The 15,316-nt window shown below is 34.9% G+C and overlaps 1 protein-coding gene across 13 annotated transcripts in view; it reads right to left on the bottom strand.

Moving 5' to 3' along the window:
* USP34 (ubiquitin specific peptidase 34) overlaps window positions 1-15,316 on the bottom strand; it is a 133,639-nt gene that overhangs the window by 79,672 nt on the left and 38,651 nt on the right. For all 13 annotated transcript variants that reach the window (XM_054821653.1, XM_054821662.1, XM_054821661.1 and 10 more), the window contains 2 exons: window positions 11,453-11,645; window positions 7,155-7,216 (listed from right to left, as the gene is read on the bottom strand). In XM_054821653.1, the coding sequence (XP_054677628.1) occupies window positions 7,155-7,216; window positions 11,453-11,645 (255 nt within the window). The remainder of the gene's footprint in view (window positions 1-7,154; window positions 7,217-11,452; window positions 11,646-15,316) is intronic.

Here is a 15,316-nt window from a genome sequence, read left to right as displayed (position 1 = left end):
CTCAAAGAGCAAAGTTGCTATTACTCCGCACCATTCATATACTGTCCTCTTCTATTCTAATTCCAGGACACGGGGAATCAAATATTCTTATACTGTTCAAAAAAAGATAATGTCCCCTAACATTTAAGTAATAACTGGCTTGCAAGGTACAACAATTTAACAACAGTATCATTTATGGTTTATTAATAAATTAGTTCTCATACTGTAAAGACAGTTTGACAGCATATCTGCTCAAAGAGAGATAAAAAAGATAAGCCAGACATGTTCCATTAAATCAAAGATCTACTTGACTTCCTACAGCCTCATTTCAGAACTAAATCAAAACCCAACCATAACCCCAACACCCCAAAGATGCCTACCCCAAGCCAAATTTTTGAGCATGCACATTGCAGACTCATTCAGGGCTTGGATTTCTGTCTAACAAAATCTGAAGTAAGACCTTTTCACATGCGAGCTGTGATTTTCAAGATTTTACAGCAGAAGGAACTTATTATTCATTTGAATATATGCTACCAGTCTCCTTTAGCAACAAACATGGCTCTAAAAAAATGCTTTAACCGCCTGCCTCCACGCCGACAAGCACAAGGGACTATAGTGGCATTGCCCATATAGCTCAAGACTATAGCTTGCATTTTATCGGACAGATGGTTGACTTGATATTACAGATTCATCTTAAATCACAAGTGCCCAACTCACACTCTGAAAACTGAACGCAGCCTGCAAAATAATTCCTTGAACTTAGGGCCTATTCGCCCCCAGTTCATTCTTATGTCTGTACAATGTACAGCTTCCCTTTGCTGTGGGCAGAAGTGCTCCTGCTACATGACCAAAATATAAGCAAAAAGCCTCATAGTTTGCATTTTGCACGTATAAAAGGCAGACAGATCTGGTCACATGAGCGAATGTACACCCGCTAGATGCAGGAGACCTGAACGGATGTACTCCTGGTTACGAAATGCGAGAAAAATTGCACACGGTCCACTGTAAGAGGCAAAAGCCTTACCGCCTGAGTCATAAGTCAGTGAAGGTAATTTTGTTCCAGGAACACTTAATTTCTTCTTGGATGTGAATTTTTAAACCTGTAGCTTTCAGAATGAATCCCAGATAAACACTGCTAGATTGACTAGGTGATGTTAACATGAAAGGACACACTGCCCAGTGCATCTTTAAACCAAATGCTTCTGCTAATGGCACAACGTCCATTAGACATTGTATCCAGAGTCATATGTTGCATTTTAGCTACTCCAAAGGAAAGAACAAAAACTCCCTTGTACAGCAAGTCCCTTCACATTTTATTAAATTAGTATGGCAGTTCTCTATCTCTAATCTGCAACATTTTTCTTCTGAAAAATAATGTATTATTCTTTTGAAGGAATGCCTTTTTTTAATAGATGTATTCTCAGAGGTAAAAAACTCTTTATCCTACCGGTGAGCTCAACTGTGATAAAATGACATCTCATATTTCTGAAGGTAAGCATTCATTTGATATGGATTTGGTGAGGATGACCAAAGACAAGAGGATCCTTGTGAAATGCAGAATGCAGCCTTTGTGTTTCCCAGAGGGAATTGTTCCTCCCAGAAAGTTTTGCTGAGGGCACACCAATCACTAAATATACTGCCTTTGTCAATGGCGAAGCTATTACCAGCACTAAGTATTTTCTTCTCTGATATGATATACTAAGAAACACATTTATGATACCAGATTCAAGGATTCACCAAAGAAAGCTCATTTCAGGGTAAATGAAGGATGTCTGACTTATTTCCTGAACACTTTCATTTCGGGCAAGGTTTTTCTCGTCCAGTGGTCTTCTAGCTCCTTGATAAGTTTCCTCACTTTCAAACAGAGTGAACTCCTTAACTCACAAGCAATTCCAGACCTTCATATAAATAAAATTAAACTACCAGCCTATGAATAAATTAGCCTATGATTTCAGTTTGTATATTGTCACTTATCCCATTTTTACTTTAATAATTATCAAAAGCCTTGAGAAATTTCAGATACACTCAAGTTCATAAAAATTCACTGAGTTCTCAGTTACCCCAATAAACAGGGCAACTTATAATAACTTTTAATAAAAAGCTTTAAAGTATAATTTTCAATATTTTTCAATGTAGTTTAATTTTGATTTCTAGCTATGTTAAAATTTCTTTTCTATAGTCTGTCTTTTTTGTATTTCAGAAGTAGTTTTTCATAGAGCAATTTGCAAATTACTATATGGTTATTACTATACAATATCACTACAATTCAAGCAACTTAGCAAGAACTCTATTTTCAGTACAAATGTGCTCAAATTTTCTTTTAAAAGAAGTTCTTCAAAAGGTTACAGAAAAATTTTCCTCCTTCAGACTGAAGGCAACAGTGAGAGTGAAAAAGATGCACTACGATCAAAGTATAGATATGCTTGTTGCTCTAACACGAAAGCAGCAGTACAAAGAATGGTTTTACAAATTAGATATCTAAGTCATAAATACCTCAGTAATAAGAACATTCACCTGGGTAATAACACATATTAGCCATTTTTCGTGGATTTAGTAATTGAGATAGCAAGACGAAAAGTCACTTAAAGAATGTGATACTCTCTACGAGTGTGTGTTGTGGGTGAGGGAGGAGGAGAAGAGAATGAAAGAGTAAAGGTAGCAGCTACTCTAGTTTAACTGTCTCTAAATCCATCTCATGTGGGAAATCTACACAACATATTGGGCTACATGACTTCTACACTTAATCAATTTCCCCCTAGACTTTTCATTTAAATTCACTAACAATTCATGTCTGTCAAAAATAACTGTTTTACTTCCAAGAAGTGAAATTCAAGCACTTTTGACATTAGTTTCCCCAGGGCATTCCATGAGACTGTGGGGAAGAGTAGAAGCTATGCAGTTTCAGATATGACTTGATGTTTGTGAACTGCACTTAAAAAAGGCGAGTACTAGAGCTTGAATTTTGTCAATTACTGTAAATAAAACTATCCAGAAGGAAACTACAGTTTACACTTTTTCCTGGTAGGTCAAAGAAAGCCTCTCCATAAGAGGACTGGGTTGAAGTCCTAGAGACATTTTAATCTAAGGCTGTGGTGCAATACTTAGTAGCCACATGACCACCCAGATCCAGGAACAAATCCCACAGCAAAATAAACCCCCCAAAGAAAACCTTATTTATCCAATCAGTCAATTCCCAAAACAATTCACCATGCAGCTACAAAATCACACCAGCTCAGTACTGCATTAAATACAACACTTAGTGAGCAAGGTCACTGAAAAACATACTGTAAATCCTTAAAAGAAAAAAATGTAGCAATGTAACAAGCAGCTTGCAAAAGACAAAGACTAACATTTCTTGACAAAAATCACTGAAATAGCATCCACAACGCAACAATGGATGTGAAACACTGATCTCAACTATTTAGGAACAGGAATGCAAAGACACTATAGCAGGCACCTTCCTAACACACATTCAAGTGCACGTTTTTGTTTATGAGCACACATTTTCCTATTTGACGCTCTGCAGGCTCCAAAACCACCACTCTGACATCATCTTGAATATTTATTAAACTACTATGTATGCCACTAGAAAGAAAGATTAGTGAGCTGAGTGAAAAACTTTACTTTTTTTTTTTTTAAGAGAAAATCTGAAAAGATCCCTGGAATGTGGAATACAGAGAGGGGAAGAGGCATTTAAATGATGCTGCCATAAATTCAGTTGCTGAGCTTAGACAAAAATTAAGAAAGCAAGAGTTAACGTGAGCTAACAGAACAGTGGAGAAGTGAAAAAGCAATATGAAACTTGCAGTTTAATATCTCAATAAATAAGGAAAGAGAGGGAAAAGGAAGAAGAAGAAATAGTCCGGATCTTTCTGTTCAGATGTGAAAGGAATTTTGGACACTTGAAATTACTCTGTAGGAAGCTTTAGCGTAATCAAGTTTTTAAATGAGGCAGGCAGTTGTCTCAGCATCCACCTGAATCCTGAAACCTCAGTCTTTGCTGTTTGCCAAGTGAAGAGCAAAACAAAGTATCTCTGTACACACTTTACTTCCACAAGCTGACAGTGTCCTCATTAAGGAAGAAACAACACTTTTTTCCTTTTGTGGTCCAAATAGCACAAAAAAAATCTTCCCGTCCCTGAAAGGCATGATCATTTTTCACTAACTGACATCGGCAAAATAGTTTTAGGAATCGCTATTCAAAGACTTGAAGACTCTTCTGTTCAGTCTTGTTATTTTTAGCTTCAATAGATTTCACACTCTTCAGTACCTTGTACTGCAAAGAATTTGATTCTATCTTAAGAGCCAGGAATAACTAAATCAAAAGTGTATCTCTGAGGGATATTATGAAGTTGAGTCACTGAGACATTGCACATACCTGGACAATACGCATACTCAGTCACCACAAACCCTCAACTCTAGAGAAGACAGTCAAGTAAACAAAATCTAAAAAGACATACAAATATCTACAACTAGAAAACAGATTTCTCTGTCTTAGCTTTCTGCTGCCATCAAGTGCAAACTGTAAAATCCAATGTTTTCCTAGACAGAGGATGCTTTAGCTTGTCTTACCATGGAAAAATTTGCAACCATGCAGATAAAGGTTGGAAGCTACTGTTGCAAAATATTTGCTAAAAAATCCTGATGATACTTCCGAACAAAAGGGAAGAGCTAGGACGAACTGATAGCTCTTTTTAAGAAAAAAAGATACCTCCCGCAAACCCACCTTATCAAGATACAGAAGGAGAAATCCCAAAGGTTGACAGTTCCAAACGCATCTGGAAAAGTCAAAACATATAATGGGGATGACCAGACATAATGCAAAACATCTTCCTTTGACACATCTGCAGAGGCTACAAAGGTACAAAATAAATCTTAGTCTTCCTTTCTCCACTAAGGAAAGAAAACAGGAATGAAAAGCGCTCCTTTTGCTGCTCATTCAATCACTGCCAAGTCCGTAAGTGCCTTCTCATCCAAAACTTTCTCATGAACAGAGTCTCTAATGAGAGGGAAGCTTTGTACTGAACAAATTGTAGAAGCAAGACATTTTCCCCATCCTTCTGCACCAGCCTTTTGTGATTATATGGCTGGAAGAAATCAGTGACTCCAAAAGATATCTGAAGATGAGCAGCAATACTAGATACTGATTTGTACTCAACTTTTCAAGTAAAACATCAGAAAGACTGGAATTCCGATTAAAAATTCCCATACTACGAAAGTAGAAAAGAAGGTCTTCTGTTCATGCTGCATTCCTTTCAAATGACAGGCTGTTTACAGATGCCCTTGCCAAGAAAAGAATATCCCAAATAAGAATTTGACAATTTCCTTCAGCTTTAAAATAACTCTGATGTTCTTGCATCTGTTCTTCTGCAGGGAAATTTAAGCACCCTTCTCTTTTTCCCCTGTTGATAACTTTCCTTTTTTGCATTTGACACAGAAAATCAAACAGCTTTTTATTAGGTTTGACTGGCAGAATAACTTCTTGTAAATGTTCTTTAATTAGTTACTACTAGTTAAAAACTATTTCATTCACAATGTGTTTCAGAAGATTAACTGACCAAGAAACACCTCCATTTCAGATTTTCAACATGAAGGAAGGAGGGCAAGAAATGGATACAACTGAGGTTTGGCAGTCCCAGTGTAATAACACACGATAAACTGGCAGTACAATATTGAAAATACCCCAACCAAGCCACCTCACATACTCAACGTGTTATGCTCCTGTAGTATTCACTTCTACTCTTACAGAACTAGAGGCTTTGGAAAAAACCCAACACCTCTCTCAGGGCACAAAATACATAAATAATAATTACATGTAAATATATATTATATATTCATATTGTATTAAAGTAATAAACATGGGATTACATTTATTACAATAACACAATTTTTTTGAAATGTACATGAGCTTAATGACATGACATTCAGGTTTCATCAGATCATGGTAAAGTATCTGTGTCATACTTGACTGGAATTCTTTAATTTTTTTCTGACACTATGTATCAAAATTTACTTTGAAATAAACTGATAACATGGATTCATTTTCACTTATTGATTTAGTGACAGAGAACAAGAAAAAGTTGATTACAAGTGCTTGTTTTGTTTTGTATTCTCAAGGTGTTTTACCATCTTCGTGGAAGCAAAACTGCCTAGATATTCTGATTCTATGTTTTTAAAATATCAACCTATTACCATAAATTCCACTTCAAATATTCATATTGTTATTTACATGAAATCTACAGTATTGTGGTCTTGACTGCTCCCAGATTTCAATAGGCGGGTGTTAAAATAAAAACATCTATAATAAAACTACCCAGACAGAAAAGCAAGCCAGCTGCTGCTGTAACAGACTTCTCATTAATGAGCACAAGATAGTGGGGAGTGTGTGTCTGTAGAGAGACAGATACACACATGGATACAATCCCCAAGATAAATGTAAACAACATATCACCCTCCAAGATAAACGTCAAGAGTATATCACAAGTAAAATCCTAGATTTCATACTTTATCTGTTATTTCAAAAGAACAGTTATTTCAACAACCTAAAACATACTTTTGCCTAAATTCTAGAGAGTTCTAACATTAAGTTTAGAGTTATTACACATATCAATACATTCCTCACTGGAATACAATCCCATGCATCAACCTTCGTGAAGACTTATGGGAGTCTCCTTTAAAATTGTTAAACACACCCAAATTATACAAATAAGGACTTTGAAGAAAAACAACAAATAGTTCTAAAAGCATAGCCTGACAGACTTGGTGGTAAACTACTAACAAGGCTGGGAGCCGGTGATGACAAGACAAGTCTTTGTTAACTAAATAATCAGGAGAAATGAGAAGATGGCAAAAATACTACTTGGATATGAATTAGCTGGTTCTTATTTATACATCACAATGGAAATAATGGCCTGTTACAGGTATTTACTATTTCAGTATCTATGTTTTTCTAAAGGTTACCTTGACTCTATCTTTTAAGACAGTAAAAAAATCCAGAAACATTTGGAAATATTTTTCAAGTTATCATTTAAAACTATTAAACCCCTGATTAGAATATTTCTAATAAACACCTCAGATCATCATTACTCCCCACTGTGTATAATTCATAACAACAATACAGAAGAACTGCAATCATATAGTGCACTTAAAGTATTCATAACAATGTTCCTACTTACGTTTCTGTGTCTGAAACTAATGACTCATTATTACACACATCATTGAAGGTATGAAGTTGGTTCTATAGTTAGAAAAAGGAAGAAAAAATTAAAATTTTATCTAAATATTTTGTGAGATAGTTTTCTTATATTTAAAAACAGTACTAGTGACAGTAAACAATTTTTTTCTAGTATTTTCAACGGTTTTAAATAAACGGCTTTGACAAAAATTTGAACAGCAGGCATTTGAGTAGGCAAGAGGGATCAATTTTCTTTTTTAACCAACCCTTCTTTCACTAAAGCAATTAAATGATGTTGCAAAACTCCACCCACTCCAGAAATCAAAACAAGGTGTGTAGCAGTCACTTTGCACACAGGTTTTCATGAGAAATGAAACACATACTCTGGAAACTGATGTTTAGGATGAGTTTCATATTGAACTGTTACTATTGTCAATTTTAAATCCATGGTCACATGTTGATCCAAACTTCCCATACAAAATTCTTACCCAAAGGAATTTTAACAAAAGGTGTTCTTTTTCATATTGGAATTTTCAAACAATTTTTACAATAATTTCAACTAAAGTCTTAGAACTCTGACACAACAGCACAAAACAAAGTACACATGGGATAGTGTTGCACCACCTTATTCTCATTCACCTCTGAACATTTTTTTCATTTCATGTTTTGTTACCATGAAATGCCAGAGGGAATAAAATACTTCTACAATTTTTTTACCATATGTATAACATTGTAAAAAACTAAAGACGCCTGTGCCCAGACACTCAATTAGCCTAACACAAATGTGCTGGATATGAAGTACAACAAAGGTATAAAGTCTTCAGCAAAGAAAGCTGAGAACAAAAAGACATCTACCTAGCTAGTCTTGTTTCAAGAGCCAGGCATCAAAGGTAATTCAACTTTCTACATAGGAAACCAACACAGGATGACTTAATATGCACTGTTCAAGTTTTGCACTGAATTTGTTCGGAAAAACCTAACAAAGTTGCATTTGCATTTTCACTAATGCACAGAAACAAATAAAAAGGGGATGAAAAACTGAAAAAGGAAGGACGGCCAGATCAGTTGAGTATTCTTTTTCACGTAAGTACATCTGTAACAGGAAGGACAGGAAAACAGTCCTGTTTGTGAGGGAAGAGTAGAGAGAGAAGAGGGTATTTTGGAGCTGAACCATCTCAGCAGATGACTGCGAGATGAAATCAAAGAGAAACAAGGTAACGACAAAAATAAAGCTTCAGGTATATCTTGGTTTACATTTTGCTATTCTTTTCTGAAGCTATTTCCAACTTCCTGTTCAACCACTCAAGCTTTCACTTTGTTAAAATTAACTTTCATGTGTCTGCCTTCAACCTTGTTCTGTAAATAAGAATTTTAGTTAGATGATATGACACATTATGTATATGCTTCTCTTCAAGGGAGGCAAGTCTATATTTGGTGGTAAGCAAATTTTAGGACTGGTCATGTTAGCTGTCAGACAGAAAAAAAAAAAGAAAAAAATTTCTTGGCAGCCACAAATCGACACCTCCGTGTTAGAAGACATTCATCTGTTTAGATTCACTGATATTTTTGGTTAAAGATTTCTGTCTCCACGATGACAGCAAAAGTACATTTATCTTGCAAAAGGAACAATCAGGCAAGCCATAGAAATTAATTGACCAAATCTATTTTAGTCTTGATTTTGTGAGTTGAAATTAGAATCTGCATCTGAGTCAAATTTCCATATGAATTTTCAGAAGAAACTTTTCTTTGAAATAAAGTATATATTGAAAAGTTCACACTTCAAAATATTTTGCATGTAATTTTGCTAGAAGTTATCTTTGAATCTTCACAGCTATTAGCAAAATGAAATGAAGAATTGCTTCAGGGCTAAATGCTCAACTTTTGGCAAATGAATGTCCAGGAAAACACTTTGCAGTTGCAGGCATCATAGTTCTATAGTCTTGAAATACAAAACAGGATGCCAAAATTGTGTTGGTTGGGAAGAACATTTCAATGAAATTACTTTGACAAATTCGAGCCATCAAAGACATGAATAGAAAAAAGAAACTTCAAAAAAGTCGTAATGAAGGTACGTCTGTAATACAGGGGGTTGTGTGAAAATACTAAGGAAGCTGAACTAGATTACATCTCTGTAAACAAATCTTTGTTTGCAAAGAGGACAGAAAACTTCAGTAAAGAGGCAGTCAAAATTTCTGTAAATTTTGGTTCAGATTTCACACTCAAAGTTGCACAGTCCTGGCAATTAAAATTGTTCCAGGCAAGGCACACAAATCTAAATAAACCAAAAATGCTTCTCAAACTCAAAAGTCAAACAAGAAAAATCAAAAGATGTTTCTTCCAAAAATGTCTTCATAAGATCTTTAAAAAGAGAACAAAAAAGAAAATTGCCTATGATTTGAATGAGAAAGAAGAATGAATTCTCAGAGTTCCAGAGGTGTTTTAGAGACTATCCATATTAAAAAAGAGTCAATAACAAACAACATTCTGGGTTTTTTACAAGCTAAAACCTGTTTTAGTCTAAAAATACATGCCTGTTATTAAAAAAAAAACCACCTCACTTTTACAGTCATATTTATCAATTGTAACAGGTCAAAACATATTATAACTACTTAAAATTACATAATTTCACACTCCCTTAAATGAATTACATGCCTGTGAAATAAACAAACTGATGCATTCTTATTTTCAGACTTTCTTTTGGTAAGGATACACAAGAAGACATACATTAGTAGTAGTAGAAGGACAACTGTACAAAACCAAAGAAAAGTACTTACAGGAATAAAAATCTAATGTAATTGAAACTATGGAAACATTGGAAATTTACTTTAAAATAAATGATACTGAACATGACATTTTCCGAAACTGTGCACAGTAAAAAAAAAAAAAAAAAAAGGCAAATTACTTTTATGCCTAGTTAATGGCCATATTTTAAAATGTATCTGCCAGATATTATGAGATATCTGTAACCGTATAAATAATAAAGCACATAGTGATGAAAAATCAAAACAAAAATATGTGCTATATTTTTTACCTAAGACTTTAGCAGCTCTCTGAAGTTTTCTTATTACACAAAAAGAACCCTGAACATTCACTTTACGCTAATTAATTATGACAGAAGACTAGAATTCAGGCACTGAGTATATTAGATGTAGCATTTATATAAAAGTCATATAAAGTACTTATGTATATAAATTATATTTACAGTAATGTCACTATTTCTTCCAAAAGTTAACTTTCTCTCTATCTTGCTTTAGCATCTCTACTGGATGAACTGCATTATGTTTTCATTCATACAAATGCAAAACTGAATGGACAATACATTTAAGTCCAAACAATGTAGTTACCCTTTGAATAGCTTTTTATTTTTAACTTAGTAAGTCACATACCTATGAAAATTAAATATTTACTTCGGTTAAAATCCACCAGTAATCTGACTGGAAATACTTACGGGTTACTGTGTTCAGAAAATAATACAAAACTTAAGGAGAACATGTTTGTTCATTCTAGTATCGTTTGCTCCTATTCACCACTTTCTGCATTAAGGCAAACATGTCAATATGAACTATAAATCTTAAACACGGGAGTGTCAGAATAAACACAAAATTGAAAAGGCTCAGATGAACAAAAAAGTTCACTTTTGACCTTCTGTGCAACTGTCTTTCTATGGCTGTAATACATACACAGGAAGCAATGGCAGACAAAGGATGCACAAGGTATCTTGACTGGTGCAATGCCGAGCATTTCCACGGGAAACAGAAGGGTGGGGTTTTTTTGGTTTTAATCTATTTCTACTTGATGCAGTATATATTTCTCTCTTCTGTCTCCTGCTAATTAACGCAGAAATGCTCTCTTTTGAGAAACAGACTATACTAAACAAACAGGAAAAAGAGGTATGTACAACACAAAGAAGCAACTAATTACAGTAGAGTCAAGACACTGTAAAGGTAAAAATGAAAACAGATTGAAAGCCTTTGTAAACAACAAATATAGCCATGTCAAGGGACTTAATTTCAACACAGCTGTCACAAAACGTGGTTATAAGACAGTTTTGTTTAGCATGGTAAGTTGTCCAGGAAATGTGTACAGTTCCATATGCTGCAGAGCACAGCCATCACTTGGACTTATCTCTCAGTCAACCCTATATTCACAATCATGACTATAATTTCCTAAGATGGCATATAAGAGGATTCTGCTGTTTACACACATTGAAAAAAGCCCCCAAACCAAGTCTGTAACTCATAAAACACAAAAAGAAACATTTTTTTCTAAATATTATTTATATGTTTAAAAAGTTCTTACTGTTATTTGACTCAGCCCAGCCAATCTCATTGTTAGAGTTGGAGACATAAAGTATTTAAACGCAAGATCAAGACTTTCTTTATCAAAACACAAGGCTGTATCCAATGGTTCTTTAACTGTGCTCCACATTAAATCTGCCATGTTCCGGGCTGCACTCTGTCGCAACTCCTGGTCTGACAGTTTACATAAATACCTAGAATAAATTACAAATGGAAGAAAAAAAAATGGCATGATTCAAACTAGAACATTCCTAGAACACCATCCTGATTATAGCAAATATATATTCCCAATAGCTGTAAGAGTACTAAGCCTTAAAATATCACTATCAAAAGTTGGCAAAAATAAAAAAAAAATCACAAACAAAAAACCAAAACTGAGGATTATGCAGAATATTTTAAAAAGTAAATAAATTTCTTATTTTAAACCTTTTTAGATTTCTCTCATTCCACAAAATGACAGGAAATTCATGGAATTCTTCGGAAATGTAGGCTGGAGGCCTAAACCTCATATCTGTTTCATGGAAAAGTGCTCTCTCCAGATAGCTGCATCATTTCTATTTACTTTCTTTACAACTGAAGTGTCACAGTGCGCTTAACATATGAATACACTTTAAAACTGAATTTCTGGAAACAGTGTCAAAGGACCACAAACAGCATGCTCTATACGGGGAGAATCCTTTGAAGATGAATATATCCCTGTTTGCAGCCTCAGTCACAGAACAGAAAAAAATTAGAATTGTGCAATCACGTTCTGATACAATTAGAGTAAACGTGGTACATGCACATTTTTTCTGCCATAACTATATGCCATCTGTGCTCGTACATCAGTACTCCCTGTGCCACAGCACTGCTCTCGCAAGAGGTTAGTACAGGAACATATGCCCAAGTTGTTTCTTCTATTGACAGTAATTATTATCTTTAAGGATGCATGAGAAGCATCACCAAGGCTCCTAGGAATCTTACACAGAAACCAAAAATGCTAAAGAATTTCAGTAGTTAAGTTCACCCTACTGCAGACAGCTTATCTAAGAGGTCACCTAATCATGCACAATAAGTCGCAATACAAATGTTCTCTGCAAATGGGAGGCAGAAGAGATAATCGTTTCTAACAACTAACTTAGAGAAGCTAGTGGAACCTCAGTCTTACCTAAGCAACTACAAGATCAAGACATACCAAGAAAATCTATACTGAAATGCCTGTAAAGTTCACATCTCAAACACTGACACAGTTGACAATTTCTTCTAAACTGAATAGGTAAGAGAAAAATGTTTGGAAACAAGCTTTCCTGAGCTTATTTTGAAGCAGTTAAAGATTGCACAGTGAAAGTTACATACATAGTAGGTTAGCACAATTAATTTTTTCTGCTGTACTTCAGCATTTTGAAGTTTCAACTACATCCAAACTAGATTTAACTATACAGAAATGTGTTAAAAATCCATTTGTTTGACAGCCTAAGCCTGGATCTGTCCTTGGAGAGCGGCCAAATAGATGCATGAATCTTTTTAAAAACACAAGAGATTTTAAACTACACTTAACTAGATTTATGCACCATTCCTTTGCATTTACATCAGTAAATTTTTTTAAAAAGCAAAAATACAAACCCTGATTCTTATTTAGATTAAGGCTCTTTTTCACAGCTCTTGTCTAGAGGCCTTAAAATAAACACACTTAAATGATACTTAACATTGTCAAACATAGAAAAGAGACTTCAGTGCAAATATTCATAGGGGCTGTAGATCTATGATAGAAATCACAGATAAGTAACAGTAGGACAAAAGAAGGACCATTCAGGGCCAAGGCAATCAGATCCTTCATTGTTACTAACTGTGAAATTTGTCTTCTCCTGTGGAGCACTGGAAACCAGATCATGGCAAGAAAATAATGCTTCTGTGCTACGATTTCTAAACAAAAGAAAAGTAGCAATGAGAAGGGAATACTCATTTGAAAAAGTTCAGCAGCAAACCAGACCTAATGACCTATCTTTAACCTACAGACAGATGACAGGAGTTACACTCTGATGAAAACAAAAAAGGATTGGTCCATGTTGAAACATAATAATCTCAATAAAACTATTAGCAACCTCAGACCAGTTTTGATCTCCCCATTTTTATACGCAAACTATATTCAGCCCTAGTTCCCAAAGCTCTTCAATGTTCATAATGCACGTGAAGTCATGCTCAAATGTTTTGTGAAGGATTTCTAAAGATCTTAAAGATGTTAAAAAAATTATAGGAATTTTCTCATTCTACGTATGACAGAGTGCTTGTATGCAACAGATGGGGGAATGGACACAGATCTACATATAGAGAAAGAAGGGAGCTTTCGTGGCTTCACTAGATTTCTGTAAGAGGACTTCCACCTGAAATCTTCCTCACACTAGAAAGTTTGGTGAAGCAACTATACTAACCTGGTTTATATAACAAAATGTTCTTGATTTTAATGCAACGGTATCAGTATAAACCTACTTTCATTCATAAAATGCACACTACAACAACACTTTTAAGGTTCTTTCAGCACATTTACTGTATTTAGTCCAAGCCTGAATCAGACTTGTGTCATGTTTTCTGTACTATAGTATCATTAAGAGACAGTGTTTTCAAAAAATCCCATTTTATAATAACTGAAACTACCAGGTAGGTGCATTTTCACAGCTAGAGAAGCACTTTAGCAGTATCATCTGTGCTGCCAAGGCCCTAAAGAAAGCTACAGAGAAAAGAGCACTTTTTACTTGTTAACCTGCATCCTAGGTTTTTTAATGTAACTGGGTTATTCTAACCAGGCACAGTATAAATGCAGGAGACAGCATACTTGCCTTTATGAGTATAACTGCATCTACACGCAAAAATTTACTGGCGCTACTGCACTGGTCATAAATCAAATATGATCGTATCTTTACTACCAGGATTAAAACTACAGAAACTTGCAGAGTAGGCCAAGCATCACTTTTATTGTGGAAAGACACAGCGGCCTAAGCCCATCTGTATCACTAAACTGGGTCCATTTTATGCTTTTACCAGTAGAATGTTATTATTAACAAAAAAGAAATCTTTAGCTAGCACTGGCAATTAAGACACATCTTTCCTTACACTGACTAACTGTAAATTTGCTGCATTGCCTTACATAAGAACAGTGATACTGGAGCAAGACAAAAGGTCTATTTAGCCCAAAATAGCCACTCTAAAAGTAGATGAAAGATTTATCCCATATATTAAAAAAATGGATGAAGCTATCTACTACTGTGAAGTCATTTATCTCTTTCTATTTATACTTTTGGTTTTCTCACTAACCTATGCCAGTTACTTTCACAATTACGTTCACACGAAAAAGTCTCCCTTCTCTTATGTCTGCAACCTGACAATCGTATTGCATGTTCTCCATTTCTTGCTTTTGAGCAACTGTGAATTATCATTCCCAATTTACTGTCTTCATATCACTCGTATAACAGCCATCTCCCTGTCAAAAAACCCACCCTCGACTACCTCTCTCCTCCAATCAATGTAGTTTTTTATCTCCTACCTTCTTTGTTGCCCTTCCTATCACATAGGTAGTTCTGTAATTATCTGCAAGATGGAACGATCAGACCTGCATATACTATATAAATGTGAATATGTGACTGATTTATATAATGACTTAATAATGGCTTCCATTCTGTCCTTCATTATTTTTTATAATTCCTAAATTTTTGTCATTTTCATTCTGATGAGCATTAAGTCTTAAAGGAATATATGAAGGATACTTCAGGATCTGTGTGATCTAGTAAATCTGACATTTTTGCCTAAATGAGACTTTTGGAAAGAAACATACCTCTTTTTACACATAAAGGATAGTCTATATACGTATAGGACCTGTCCTGCCAGCCTGGCA

The sequence above is a fragment of the Grus americana genome, chromosome 3, assembly GCF_028858705.1.
Source record: "Grus americana isolate bGruAme1 chromosome 3, bGruAme1.mat, whole genome shotgun sequence".
NCBI classification, from domain to species: domain Eukaryota; kingdom Metazoa; phylum Chordata; class Aves; order Gruiformes; family Gruidae; genus Grus; species Grus americana.
The sequence above is the reverse complement of the archived record's forward strand: the minus strand, read 5'-3'. Positions and strand labels throughout refer to the sequence as shown.